Source organism: Exophiala aquamarina (assembly GCF_000709125.1).
Source record: "Exophiala aquamarina CBS 119918 chromosome Unknown aczIA-supercont1.4, whole genome shotgun sequence".
Lineage (NCBI taxonomy): Eukaryota > Fungi > Ascomycota > Eurotiomycetes > Chaetothyriales > Herpotrichiellaceae > Exophiala > Exophiala aquamarina.
The window spans coordinates 3415958-3431437 of NW_013550584.1; the positions used below are offsets into that span (position 1 = coordinate 3415958).

Genomic DNA, 15480 nt, shown 5'->3' on the forward strand with positions numbered 1-15480 from the left:
CCTTGGAGTAACGAAATCACTGACGTACTCGGTCTCATTGCACACTCCTTGGAAGCTTTTGTTGTGACACATTGTCACCACGTTTCTCCTCACGATCTCGAGCCATCGCGCATGCAATCATTGCGGGATTTTGAAAGTCTGACGGAGCTGAAGATTAGTGCATCGATGATTTCAGGCACTCGAGTCTGCCCCGCGCTACATCCTGACAGTGCTCCGGCAGATGACCGATTGCACGGTCGAAGCTTCGCCAAATGGATGCCACCAAATCTTCAGGAGTTGCACGTGGAAGTCGCTCGAGAGCAGTTGGACTGAGACGAAGACTACTGTCGGGATATTGTTGAGTTCGTGGTCCAGCACAGGAAACACCTTCATGAGTTGAGCTCGTTTGTTACGAAGGAAGTGCAGCCACGTTGCGCTTCAGCATGCCGTTGCCAGTTCGCAGACTATTGCTACATTTCCAAAAACCCAGTCCATTCGTTATCCCCCGCGGAAAGAGTTTTGGACGTGCAGCGAGATTGTCTCGAAGCTGGACTTGAGCTTTCATACCTGTCGCAGGGAGGACCCCTAGTGGGTGTGTCAGAACGCTTTTTATCCTCGTACAGGACCCGCAGGAGCTCAATTTTGACGAGTGTTGCAATGTAATGTCTGGATGGGGCGACATGGATCTCACTGTGTAAATCAATCCTCCTCGTGAGATTTTCTCATTCGCAAGTGGGTCGCGGGGCGCGGGCGCACTTACATCTGGGGCAGCATAGAGTCTTGGTATGAGAGAACCAACGGACGGTTTGGAGAATGGCTTTTATGGAATGGATAGCTGTGCAGTAATTGTCGCTGCTGGGAGATTCACGGCGTGGGCTCGATGGAAGCAGAGAAATACTGCTTCTTGGTCGACCGCCTTCTCGTCTAGACTGGTGGTGGTGAGTGCTTCCCATCGACACCGATGGACGGAAGGAACGCTCTGTGAACAGCAACAGACGGTGGAGGTGGACCGGAGGTGGGCCGCAGCCGTCCAAGCCTTCGTTGGAATCTCGATCGTGCCAGGGGCGTCCGCGGTGCTGTGCTGAGGGGAGGCGTGAATGCCGTGCACGTAGGAACTGAATGTGTGGGCGACGATGGGCTGCATGGGTCTCAAGATGGTGTGTATCGAAAGTGCTCGAAAGTTCTACCGCGTGGGAATGACACTCACAGTAACTAGAGGTATCGGATGAATCTCAGAGGTCCATGATAGATAAGGCGCCGGCGCGACAGTCAGACAACAGCACACCTGCACGAAACCGCGATTCATAAAATCACTGACTAGACGAGGTTAAAGTCTCAAAGCCGCCCGTGCTCAGAGAGAGAATATCCACGGAAAAGAAAAGGGCAATTAATATTGATGAATTAGTTAGTGCGGACTGGATAGTGAGTGATAACTACGATGGATGCTCATAAGCTCCTGTTGTCCTTTTGTTTACCCTGTTTGAAACAACTGCTGATCCATGGGTAATAAGCCATTTGTGCCGGGAAACCAATCATACAGAAATAAACTCATCATCCCTCCCAATGTAATAGTCTGTACTCAACATGCTGTCAAATTAAAAGTAGGCATTCCGATCAATCCCGAGAGAGCCCGAACCCAAGCCCATTGCGGTATTACCTGAAGTCGAGGATACCACCGATTGACCTCACCTTGGTCTCAGATCTCGCAATGCACAATAAAATCGATCGTGTGTATGTGCAACCCCTGCTCACCATTGCGATTGCACAACCGACTTCCAACCATCTGACAGAGATACTCGAAGCCAGAAAAGAACCATCTTGAGTAGAATTTCCCATAGTATGTCGTGTGGTATCATGAATCCGGCGATTTCCTCCCAGGTCCCTTCTGCCTTTCAATCTGCTCCAGGTCACTGGACATCTCTCGGCTCGGACCTCTAGACTCGGCCACGCCTCAAAACGCGACCACTTGCAAAGCGACGCTGTGGAGTCTTTTCTCTCTCGTCCTTGCTATCCTTGTCATCCTTGTCATCGGTTTCTCCATTAGTGCTTGTCGTGACTCGGTTTTCCTTTGCATAAGCAGGGTCCCCGTCACCGTCGACCGATTTTCGAGCCACACTAAGGCGTCTACTCGGGCGTCTTGCACTACCAGGGGCACTCGCTGGAAGAGCCTTGGCCATTATCGTCGGTGACTGAAGATTAGATTTCTTGGTCCCAGAAGTCTCGTTGTTTGCCTTGCCTGTTTCACCATCGATGACAATCGTCTCCGACTGGTCTTCGCCGTTGTCTTCTGGTGTATTAGATGTTGGATTTGATGAGGTTTGTGCGGTTTTTCCATCTCCATTCGGCACAGAGTTTGGCTTATCAGCCTGGCGGTGATCTGTGCCGGTCATAGGCGTGTCTTTATCCGCTTCCTGCGCCGGAGCTTCATTCTGCTTAATACCATTCGACTCTTCTTGTTCATATTTGGGTTGAATTTGTTTCGTCTCGCTTGTAACCAATGGAGCATCAGGAGCCAGGGGTGCAGTAACGGGAATACCAGCCACTGGGACAGTGGCTGGTGCAATTTTGGCCTCTGCTACAGCGGGTTTTGGCGGTTCAGGGGCAGTCGGAGTTGCAGGTATTGTGGCTGGAATGGCAGCATGCACTACAGGGGACCGAGTAGACAGCGCTGGTCTATCCACTGGTCCAGGTCGAGTAGTAGAGGGGCCATTCGGATGGGTCGGAGATGGCAAACTCGATGCGCCGAAATCTCCTTGCAGCTTCTTTTGATCGGGCTCCAGTCTCGAAGGTGTCTGCATTTGAATGGGACGGCCGATCCAGTCCGGTCGGTAATCGGACCTCATTTGCGGAGCAGGGACGGAAGAAAAGGAGGTCATACTCGATGGACCTGTAACGGTTGGAGGGCCTTGAGTTGGTCGAATCGGAGGCTGATTGATTGGGGCATCTTTTGGAGCTCCATTCGTCAACCCAGTTACCGGGCTACGTTTGAGTTCGTCGGACAGGGTTGGGCTATCGCTGGTCGGTGTTAGGCTTGGTCTATACCCTGCAGGCCGTGCTTGAGGATCGACTCCATAAGAACCCGGAGTCCCTGTACGGGCGTAGGGTCTGGCGGTCAAGGCTTCTTTCGTCTTCACCTTGATTTTGTGATTCTTTGGATCGGCCACTGTACCTGCAGAGCCTCGTCCATGCTCACGTTCGTAATCTTCAACGTCCTTGACTGGCACACCGTACTTTTCCAGGGCTTTATCCAGGCTTCCAATGGTTCCCTTCGGTTGCTCATGATTCTTGACAATGTGGCATTGCAGCCCATGAACGGTACGCCAATCAATGCGGGAACAACCATCGTGGTTGCATCGAAGATACATCTCGGTTGCTGGACCAGTGGGATTCTCTTGAGTTCCTCCGACGCCATAAGATGTCCAGATACCACGATTCAGACCATCAACGCGCTCACAATGATGATGTCTGTTGGCGAATGCCTCGGACATTTGATATGGGTGGGTCGTGGAGGGCGTTCTCTTGCTTGCTGTGTTGGCAGCCAGTGTTGGGGTGGTGGAAGGTGTACTTGTGTAGGAATGGAATCGCGTGCTATCCATGCCATTACTACCAACTGGCTGATTTGGAGTCTTGTGATCCGAATCCTGCAGCGGGCGGGCTAGGCCAGTGTGAGCTGCTGGAGGAGTGGCGGCACTACGGGGATTGATTGGAGCGAACCCAGTGGTCACTGGGGCATTGACGGATGCGAACCCGGAGGAAGTGGTTGTCGGAGGGGGTCTCGTGTCGTAACTTGACGAAGTAACGCGTGGAGGAGGGTTTGCATGGGTCACGGGCGTGGCCGGAGAGTGAGCACTTGACGGAGGTCTGGAACGTGGCGAACCCGGATGTCCCAAAGGATTGAGAGAGGACCGATCCGGTGGAGGCTGGGAAGGGTGATTCAATCCATTCGTATTGGCCACCGGCGAAGCGGTGTTGGGGGATGTTGAATAGGGTCCTTGATGATAAGGTCTATTGTAGGTAGAGTTCATACTACGGTAAAACGAATATGGTGGTTCGGTGGTTTTGGCGGGTGGCACAGGCCGCTGTTCGACAGGTCGTGATTGTGCAGGATTGACGGCGTCTGGTTGGCCTGGAGGCCCAACTTGGTGACGCTTGGGCGGTGGAGGGATTGTGGACAGTCCTGGCACTGGGGGAGACATGGATGCAGAAGATATTCGAGCAGCACCAGGCCGAGGTGACTCGTCAGGTGGCAATCCACGTTTGAGTCTCTTCAAACGACGGCGAAGATTCTGGTACTCGTTAGTGGGGGAATGCGAGTGTAGCTGGCGGGAAGCGCTACTTACGTGTTCTTCCTCCTCAAGCTCATGATCAAATGAAGCGAATGCGGCATCCTCTCGCTTGCGCCGAGCCTCGATTCTAGCATCGCGCCGTTGTCGGCCTTCCATGATAGCAGCCATTTTCTTATCCTGAGCTTCTCGTTTTCGCCGGATCTTGTCGTCTTTCCGATTCCGCTTTGCTTTGAGAAGATCATATTTCTTGATGTTATGTTCCTCGACTCGCAACAACTCGTCTAGACGAGCAGAGACGGCGTCGGAGGATTCAAGAGCGTGCTTTGACGGTGGAGCTGGCAACGGCACCGGAGCGGTCAATGGACTTGCAAATCTATACTCATCGCCGCCTCCGACAGAAACATCGCTATCTGAAGATTCCGGATCCATGGGATCTCTGGTAACTACTGGCGAGCGATGAGGCTGTGGTTGATAGCTACGCATCGGTGCTGTGAATGAAGACTCCCATGTTGACCGAGATCGCTAGCAAGGGTTGGTCAGTGGGAAGGTCAGGATGAAACATGGACGAATCAAGGCTGGAGAGGTTAAACCAAGGGGCAAGGGTAGGTGATACGAGGGCAAGAAAAGGGGGGCCAAAAGTTATTGGTGGCTAGTGGAGACCGAGGGAAAGTAGAGAGCAGGGGTCAGGTGTCCAGGTGTCCAGGTGCCCAGGTGGGGGAAGTGGTGGTCCGAAGATGGTCATCAGCTGTGAGGGAGCAGCCGATGTTGTGGCGCAGCGCAACTGTGCAATGGGAGGGGCCGTAAAGCCAAGTTCAGGCGCAGGTTGTGGGTTGTGAGTTGTGACCAGGAAATGTGAGTGACGGGTGCGCTTGGATCATAGTTGGAATCGGACCAAAGGGGCAATAGGGAAATAGACGCATGAGGCCAATAGTTCGGAAGTGGGAGTGGTGAATAGAATAGAGGGGGTTGCAGAAAGTCGGCTGGTGCGATTGGTGCAGGCGACAAGGTGGCTAGTGGCGATAGGGTTGAGAACTTGAAAGAGCGGCGCCAAGATAAGGAAGAAAGAGGCTCGAGGTTCGCCAATTGTGGATTGTTGATGGTGTTGCGGATGGTGGAGACGGCAATGGAGTGGTGTTTCGTGGCGGGACCCAGTTCTAAGTCTTGGGTCAGGTCAATCCGAGGGATGCCAAAGGGAGTCCAATGGACCAAGGGGACCCAAGGAGGCCCAAGGAGCCCCCAAGGGAGCCCAAGGGAGCCCAAAGGAGCCTAAGATCGAAGCCACTGCATGAGACCAACACGCGGTCAAGCGAAGATTGGATTCTGGCCAGGGTTTATCCGGATTGCGATCCAGTCCAGCACTTTGGCGCAGGTGTCGGCTGCCGAGGGCGAGGCATTGGTCTGGCCTCCATGCTCGGCGGTGATGGGCTCTGGTGGCAGTTGATTCCAAGTGCAGTGTCATCATGCTACGACACAGATGACACTTTGCCTCGCATGACGGTTGAATAGACATGGTTTGGTATCCAAGTTGGCCGGTGCCCGATGTCCGGCGGTCAGGTTGTGGCCGCAAAAAGCAAACACGAGGGGGAACACACGAGCTGAAGACAAAACCAAAAAAAGGATAGTAACTCACCTCTGCAGAAGCTATGTCAGACACCTTCCGGAGGTCGGAAGATGTCCGGGAATACATAGCGAGAGATGGCGATCAAGCCAGCAGGTGTAGTCCTTATACGCAGGTTGCAGGTATGACGGGTGGAATGCAACACACAGCGCAGTGTGAGATAAAGCGCGGGTATGTGGTGGCTAGAGAGAGGGAGTGTGAAGTGTGTGTGGTACAAAATAGTGTCGAAGGGGGGAGTCAACCAAGATGCCAGAAAATGGAAGACAAATTAAGCAAGGAAGGAGGGCGAGGGAGAGAAAGAAAGAAAGGGAAAGTGTGTATGGATGAATAGACGAAAGGGAGAATAAGGACGAGAATGAAAACGAGAACGAGAACGAGAAGCACCTCAAAAAAGCCACCGTACAAGCGATAGAGTTGTGCGGTGCGGTGCGAGTGTCAAATGATGCTGAATGGAAAATGGATACGTGGTGGATGGAGATGGATTAGGAAAAGTGAAAGTCAAATTGGCTGAGAGCCTGAGACGAAAGACTGAGGAAGCGACTGCCATTCACTACGACCTACGACCGACGAGTACGACCGACGACCAACGGCCTCCTACTGTGCGGCTTGAATACATTGGCCTAAAAAAAGGGAAAAACTAAAAACTAAAAGCGAAAAGGGAAAAGCGGAACACGATCGAATAGAAACAGCCGCTGCGGGTGCTCGCTTGATTGTGGCACACTTGGACGACCCGATTGATGGAGGCCTGCAGTGGCCAATCGTGATAAGCAGAACCGAAATGATTGTCGGTATTTTAGCTTTGAATAGTGAAGGCGGCTTGAGCATTACGAGTACTGTACAGGTGAGTGGTACGGAGCACTCGTAAGTTTAACAGCAGAGTGACAGTCCTCCGTACTCCGTACCCCGTACAGCATACACCAAACACCAGTAGTGAAAGAGGCGCCCGGAGGACAGCCGAGCCCTAAACGCACGGTCTGCTTAGTCGGATTAGTGCCGCAGCGACCGTGGGTGCTGGGCGTATCAGGACTCCGCGCCAGGCACACCTCGTAGTATATCGGTATTACAGTTCATACGCCGTACAGTGCATACCATGATACAGATGCAGTGGGTGATAATGCACCAGCTAGTCCACTCGGTACACCTGCACCCTCAATCCCAATCCCAATCTCAGGCATCCACGTAGGATTGTCAATGTGGCTCAGTGATGGTGTTAAAAAGTAACAGTGACCGGACCCCTAACGTTTAGGAAAGGGGCCTGACGCAAGATCTCTGTGTACGGAGTATGACCTACAGTACATCAATTGCCTGTATATGGCACATCTCCGAACCCCAGGAGCCATATGGGACCTGTAACGCTGAGGAGCAGTACCCTGTTGTGGAAGGTCCGCGTGGATCGCCGCACAATGGAGATTGAGATTGATTCAAGTACTGCGTATACTAGTGACTACTACATACTACTGTAGTAGGTGCTGTCGTAGCCCCAGTTACGGAGCACTGGTAGGCCATTGATGACCCAGGGAAGGGCTGTGACGAGAGTCCGTAGGCCCCTTGTTTGTTGTTTCAGGTGTTTCCATGACCAAATCCAATGGTTCAGCCTGGTAGGGGCTGAGTGCTGGGACTGGGACTGGGACTGGGGCTGGTACTGTGCCCGATATTAAGCTTGAAGGACTGAACCCTAAGGCAGCTATAGGTCTGTGAGGGGACCGTCCAGTACCTAGCCAGGGCAGATATTGGCGGCCATGTGCCTCAGCTCCAGCTCATCCATCCCGTAAACGCGTAAAGATTGCAACTGGAGCGGGCGTGCGTGGCAAGAATCTTCGTCATCATGATGGTGCGTAGAATGGAATTGGCCCCAACTAACCCTGTTTACGTCAACGCTTGAAACCATTGACCAGATCTTTGCCGACGCAATCAAAAGCCTTGACCATTGGCTTTTGGTATACGGAGTACGTACTTGGGGCTAGGGACTATTTTACACTGTCTACGCTGATAGGCTGCGGGCACCCCCAATCTGAGACGGGCTGAGCCTGGAGCCTGGAGCTTGGAGCCCATACGAGTCCAAACACGAGGAAGCAGCAGACGAAGCCGACGAGGTACCCAAGGAGCCCGCAAGCCCGCAAGCCCGCAAGAGCGCAAGCCTGGTATCCGTATCTTGCTCCTTCTCCTCCTTTGCAGTCCTGGTTCGATCTGATGGGCTACCGAGAAAGATCACTCGTTCCACCCTGCTGCGCTTAGCAGTGAGCAGTGAGCACCCAAGGTAACGGGGGAGGGACGAGGGACGAGGGACGAGAGAGTGACCCTTTTCGGTTTCTCTAGATGGTGTTTCCTCGCGCATAACGCGGGGCCGCTGGGCCTCGCCTGTGGGTGGCCACTGGCCAGTGGTCCTAGAGTCTTGAGCCTTGAGTATTGAGTCTCAACGCTGAGCCCCAACTCAATATTGGTCGGTCTCGTGATGGCAGTTGCTACTCCTACTAACTACTAGTAGTGATGGCAGCGATGGCACGAGGTTCTGTCTTGGATCGGCCATCGCCATCGCCATCGCCATCGCCATCGCCATCTCGTCCTCATCCTCATTCCCGCTCCACAATCGCCCTCTGTGCGTCTCCGTTGGCTGCTTGGTGCATTTCGGTCTGTCACTTCTCGCTTGTTGATGCTTGGTACCCTCATATCCTCGCACGCTAGCAAGCATAAGTCGTCCCGAAGCTCCACCCTGTCATACTTTTTCACCCTCTTGATACTCGTCCGAGTACTTGGATCCAAGCTCCTCGTTGTCTCATGTCTGGCTCAGCGGCTGCCCACTAAGTCCCTCATCAATTGGGCTCTGGGACCGTCACCAAAACAGCTTATGCTCTTGGCCCACCTGGTCCAACTCTTGACTCGGGCGTCGTCTGAATCTGAATCTTAATTCTTGGGTCGACATCTGCATCTGCATCTGCGTCTACGTCTCCTATCTGGCCATCTACATAGCTGTTCTAGCTCTGTCCACTGGCGTCCCAAGCTTGAACTTTCGTCAACATAATCTCCCAAACTCCTTGCATGCGCCGCCTCTGCCGCCAGCTCGCATAATGCATTCCATTCTAACCCAAACGATTCCCTCAGATCCGCGGCTCCAAGCTATTTTCCCGACCCTCGCATCCTGCCCTCCCCTGTCTTCCACGCGATAAGTAGCCTCCCTCGCCCTGGGCCCCCCCCCAGCTAGCACCGTAAAGGGTAAAGCAACTTCCTCGCCGTGCCGATTACACAACCAAATATTATCACTCCTCCTTAAATCTCTCATTGGCGGTCGCAACGCCATTAGACAATCTCGATTGAATTCGAACGCCCTTACGAATCGAAACTGAACGGTCCCAACGAGCCGGCTGATTGGGTCTGATGGTTTTTCGCCACAGCGCCGTCCCCACCATCTCGCATTCTGTTAACGTATTGACCACGGAGTTTTACCTCTTCACGTCTATCCATATGGGGCAGTCACTCGATCCTCTGCTCGCCTACTGTATGTACTGTAACATATGCTGAAACTGGTCGGCACACTATTCCCCCCGGGACTCGGATGACACATCGATTAATTTCGTTCCGTTATCTAGCAATGCTACGAGTCATCCTCAATCAATTGCCCTCATTTTCGGTGCTACTATGTGCTCCTTCCGACAACCGTGCACTCGCACACCCACCTCTCGTTCCCCGTGTGCGAATGGCAAACCCTCTTATTTCTCTAGTTCAGCCACCAAGATGCACACATCATCACTTCAACCCACTACTTTCGTCTCTTGGTGTAGACCTCTGACAAGTGGCAAACTCGTATACTCCCGGACCCGGGTTGATCGGTTCTGCCCACGTACCACAAATCCACTGCCACTTGTTCATACCGATCCTTGCCCGGAGCTATATCTCAACGCGGACAGTAATGTTCGAGTATACATGATGACAGAAGGATCCGCGCCAGCGGGTGCTACCAATTTGCAAATCATCCATGATGCTCACTGGCGCCGTGTTGCATTATCTGTATCCACAGAGGGGCTGCACACGCAGCCATTGTGTGCACATCCATACGAGCTAACTCCCGAGGCACCCTGGGTAGCACTCGTAGTACTTCCATACGGTATAGCCGTGTTCCCATTCCCGCTATCCGTTCCAGAAAACGTCAGCCTCCTTTTTGCATGGACGATCAATTTCTCAACCCCCAAAAAGCCACTAATCCAACGACCTGATTCCATCCCCATCCTGCGCGATCCCACAATTAATTTGGCAACATGTCGCATTCGCATCGAATCGTCAAACGCTCCATCTGCATCCTCTTCCAACCGATCCCGGTCGGCCGATCTCCAGGTACTGGTATCGAACATAACTCATGTGAACTCACTTGAGTGATCACGACACCTTACGAGTAGCAATCCACACCGGAAGGAAGATTTGTCTGCATCCAGTAAAATATGCGGATACTGACTTGCACTTGCTTAGCCTCGACAAGGCCAAGGGCAAATTGAAACATCGCACTGCCGGGGGGGTTGTGACATTGTAATGAGAGCCACAGCCATATGCGCCATTCTGGTACGCTGACTGATACTCCGAGCATTCAACTAATTAATCAGTACTGTCGCGTCATCCTTCCACTAACTCCACGGGGCCTTGGTATAAGCGATACTCCGTATATGAATACTGAACCCTAAACCCTACAGACTGATTCGGGTGCAACCCTACGACGTCCGTGTCATATTAGTGGCGCACTGTCACCTGTTTTGTTCACACTACGCCCAGGCTAGATTATGCTAACATAGACGGTCTGGCTGCATCAATAATTCAGCTTCTATGTACTGACGTATCCGGTAATCACTTTCGTGAAGCACTCTCCGTGTGGTACGAAGGAACAAGCTCCAACCCAACAGTAGCGGCTGTTTCTTCCTCTCCATGTGTTCAATAATTATTCCTTCCATGTCTCGTGGCACTAGATCGCCTAGAATCCATTCACGATATAACTTCAAAGCCTGAAGTACAAAGCCTACATCTTGCTCTCAGACTTCATGAGCAGCCGCCCATCATGCCACTAACACTATCTGAGGCCCCGGTCCAGCCTACACTATCGCCCAGTATAATTTTCGCTTCATACCCCAACAGGCATTTTCCGCCCCACAGTTTGTTGTGTGATCACATCGCTTCGTCCCACGGCTGGGTACCTGATCGACTCACTATTAATATCACCTAGATTGGCTCCATGCCTGGGCATTAGCTGGACAGATAGCACTATGAGGTAATGTACTTACTGGACTTCTGGCTACTATCCATTAGAAGCCTTGAAACCTGGAAACCAATCGGCCGGTAGGATCCTGCCCCGCTCACCAGCATACACACCATCAGGAAGAACTTGTACACATGTACTCGGTCCCCTTTGAGAATCTCAGCATGAGTCCGAACCATCCGACTGGCACAGTCAGACGAAGCGCGAACCACGACGAGGTCAGGCCTGACGCTTTCTTTCACTGACTCTTAATCGTATGAGATGCTCAATCATGTATGTCGCTGTAAACACGCTAGGGAACTCCCCGGTACAGCCTAGGTGGCAGGAGCAACGATACAGAGACATCCCAGTGCCAGAAGAAAATGAAGGGGACATACCTAATGCCGACTCGCCAGCCCCTTTGACCTTATTCTATTTCGGTCCATACGAAGGATAAGATAGCTCCGCCGGCCCCCAAAAGTGCAACCGTCTCAGGGGAAAGGATAAGCGGTGAAGAACGAGGTATTCCAAACGCAACAAAGTATCAACGACTACTATCCCGGGCATCCCCAAAAATGATTCATGCTTGCATCGACCATGCCTTTCTCGAGATGAGCATACTCGATATGGTTAGACTGGACTGGGAAAAGCACACCACCCAGCGCCGCCCAACACTATTCACCACTCTAGCTAGCTAGGTGGCCTGGATGTATCCCTACAATCAACCTATCTAGTCGCCTACGCAAGGTTAAATGAAATGCGCTCTAGTCACATTAAGAAGATCTACATACAGTAAGTGCGGAGCATTCCCTCCTATCCAATGTTCGAGAAAATGGTACGCCTAAGGCTAGATAGAGTCCGAATGATTCTTAACACCGCCGTCGCATCGCATCGCGTCGCGTCTCACCTGCAGCAGGCCCCCTTGCATCCCTCGAATTTCCGTCTCCATAGCCGGAACAGGTAGTCGCAGGCCTCAGCCAAAGGTCCACCTATACACACCCCCGATATGAGAGCGAGCCATACCGGCGTCCGGATCACGGAGCACACTGCACTCTGTTCCTGCCAATACTTGCACATTCCAAGACTGGGAGAATCTCGTTCCCTCCAGCATGAACGCGAGGGAATCGGGAAACCGGGGGCGGTGGGGACGACCCGAGATCGTCAGCCCTATACGCTCGCCTGACGACAGATGGATCGATGTCTATAAATGGATGGCTCAGCCACGTATGAGCTAACCACTATCCAGACATCCATCCTCAGGGAGGGAGACAGACGAGGTATTACGTACGCTGCACGTTTGACCGGTTCCTTAGTCGCTCTTGCGTATTGAAACTCCAACGCACCAGCTAGCCTCGTAGACGGATGAGGTACCTCAGTCCCTAGCTGCCGAGCCAGGTAGGCAAGGGCGTCGACGGCGCTGGACAGACAGACAGACAGACACAGACAGAAGCACAATGGAACGCGAAGAGAATGGAAATCAGATGAGAGAGGAGATTGTGCTTGGTTGTTTTCTATTTATTCTTCTTGATGCACCTCACGAAGGACACCCCATCTGTGATCAAGGACCTTTTTGCAGGTAATCCATGACCATTGAGAATGAGAGCAGGATTGAGAACGTTGTTGCGGTACACTTCTCTTGCTTGCTCTCCAGCTCGCCATAATTGCAGTCCTTCCTGTTCACAACGGGTTACCCGAGTCCATTCCCCCCTTTCCTCCTGATCCCATCAGCACCAACTTTTGATTTCAGACATCCACGTGCAATCTTACACTTTCAATATCGCCTAACATGCATAACAAGAACAAGGTAAAAGAAAACAAGTGTTCGTTGTGATTAATTAGAGTCATGGTTGGAGTTCGTAACCCAGCAAACTAGAGCAGTCCAAACTAGCTCTGCACACATGAAAGAAGTTGTGCGGCCAGTGACAGCAAGAAACGTGCCGGGTCAAAGACGCTTCCGAGGCATCTCGTCGATGTTCCGACGTAGCAAGGCTCCGTGAACCATACATTGACTTTTGAGGAATCTGTTGTGTGATCAAAAGGCTGCATGTGCCTGGGCCGCCATATTTGGAGGAGATTCAAGACGATAAAAAGAAATGGGTCGAGTACAGGTGGGATATCATTAAAATACAATGGTGCCCTCTTGTCACCGTCTGCCTTATTACATCCTCTCAGGGCTTCTGCTCACCACCTTGTTGGGCGCCAGCGTCACCACCTGGTGGAGGGGTTGATTGGGAGGATTCCTCGCGAGCCTTGTGCATCTTGTCAAAGAGGGTCAGAGCACTGGTCTGTAGCTCGTCGATCTTGGCCTTGAGTTCCTCCGCAGTTGCCGAGCCTTCGCCAGATTGGTTCTTGGCAACAAATTCTCTGAGAGTAGCAATCTTCTCCTTGATAGTGTCAGCTTCGGTCTTGTCGAGCTTGTCTTCGAACTCTTTCAGTGCCTTCTCAGTGTCATTGAGAACACTGTCAGCCCTGTTGGCAGCTTCGATTGCAGCCTTGCGCTCCTTGTCCTGCGCACCATACTTCTCAGCATCATCAACCATGTTCTGGATCTCGTTGTCAGATAGACCGGATCCAGAGGCAATAGTGATTGACTGGTCTTTGTTGGTAGACTTGTCCTTGGCGTGAACGTGGACGATAGAATCGGCATCAATGTCGAAGGTGACCTCAATTTGAGGGACACCACGGTGAGCAGGGGGAATTCCGACAAGCTGGAAGTTGCCCAACAGCTTATTGTCTCGGACCAGTTCACGCTCGCCTTGGTAGACCTTGATTTCGACGGCGGTTTGGAAATCAGCGGCAGTAGAGAAAATTTGTGATTTCTTTGTAGGAATAGTGGTGTTGCGGTTGATCAATCGAGTGAAGACACCGCCGAGAGTCTCGATACCGAGGGATAGGGGAGTAACATCAAGGAGCAAGACGTCCATGACTTCACCAGCAAGAACAGCACCCTGGATGGCGGCACCAATAGCAACGGCTTCATCTGGGTTGACAGCCTTGGCAGGGTCGCGACCGAAGATGCTCTTGACAGATTCAGTGACCTTGGGCATACGGGTCATGCCACCGACGAGGATGACTTCTTGGATATCTTTGGCCTGTAGGTTTGCGTCCTTCAAGGCCTTTCGTACTGGGTCGATAGTCCTGGTGATTAGGGGGTCAACGAGGGTCTCGAGTTGAGCACGTGTCATTTTGGAGTTGATGTGTTTAGGACCAGAGGCATCGGCAGTGATGAAAGGCAGGTTGATATCGGTCTGCAGCGAAGAGGACAATTCAATCTTGGCCTTCTCAGCTGCTTCACGGATTCGCTGAATGGCCATGCGGTCGTTAGATAGATCAATACCGGACTCCTTCTTGAACTGTTGGACAAGGTGTCGGACAAGGGTAATGTCGAAATCCTCACCACCCAAGTGAGTATCGCCATTGGTTGATTTGACTTCGAACACACCCTTTTGAATTTCCAGGATAGAGATATCGAATGTACCACCACCAAGATCATAGACTGCGATCACGCGATCAGCTTCCTTCTCTAGACCATAGGCCAGCGCAGCTGCGGTAGGCTCGTTGACGACACGGAGAACGTTAAGACCGGCGATCTGACCGGCATCCTTGGTGGCTTGTCGCTGCATATCATTGAAATAGGCAGGAACAGTGACGACACCGTTCTTGATAGGCTTGCCGAGGTACGCTTCAGCCGTTTCTTTCATCTTTTGCAGAACCATACCACCGATTTGCGATGGCGAGTACTTTTGGCCACGGGCTTCTAGCCAAGCGTCGCCGTTGGTGTGTTGTACAATCTTATAAGGAACTTCTTTGATATCTCTTTGGCATTCAGGGTCGGAGAATTTGCGGCCGATCAGACGCTTGGTCGCAAATAGGGTATTCTCAGGGTTGACCACCGCTTGACGCTTAGCAGAGACACCGACGAGTCGTTCGCCACTCTCAGTGAAGGCAACAACCGAAGGCGTCGTTCGAGTACCCTCCGAGTTTTCTATTATACGAGGCTGCTTGCCTTCCATGATGGCAACGGCGGAATTTGTGGTTCCCAAATCAATGCCGATGACCTGACCCTTGACCTTCTCGGTACTCTCGGGAGCGTCGGTGGAAGCATATCTGGAGATTATTGACGAGCGAGGAGCTCGAATTTGAGAGAAACGGGAGATGGGAGATGAGCGTGGAAGCTGTTGTTGGTTAGAAGGTGCATTCAGATGACCGGAGAAAGGATGCAACTTACAGCTCTAGACAACCGTGAGGCAATCATGGTGAGGAAAATAGTAATGGTACAGCAAATAAAAGACAAGAAGAAGTAGGTGGAGATTAAGAAGACTGCAGCGAGGCGCAGAGATTGATGGAGGGTGGTGATGTAAAGAGTCGAAGAGTTGAGCTCAAGA

The 15480-nt window shown here is 52.1% G+C and overlaps 2 protein-coding genes across 2 annotated transcripts; both read right to left on the bottom strand.

Annotated features, from left to right (window-relative positions):
* Window positions 1-1967: 1967 nt before the first annotated feature.
* On the bottom strand, window positions 1968-4787 carry A1O9_06342 (uncharacterized protein; the record flags this gene model as incomplete). The annotated part of the gene is made up of 2 exons (XM_013405552.1): window positions 1968-4265; window positions 4320-4787. Coding segments are annotated over 2 exons (2766 nt in total), but the record flags the coding sequence as incomplete, so codon positions are not given.
* An 8476-nt stretch (window positions 4788-13263) lies between these two features.
* Window positions 13264-15350, bottom strand: A1O9_06343 (hsp70-like protein; the record flags this gene model as incomplete). The annotated part of the gene is made up of 2 exons (XM_013405553.1): window positions 13264-15270; window positions 15324-15350. The coding sequence occupies 2 exons, from the start codon at window positions 15348-15350 to the stop codon at window positions 13264-13266; spliced, it is 2034 nt and encodes a 677-aa protein (XP_013261007.1).
* Window positions 15351-15480: the final 130 nt, after the last annotated feature.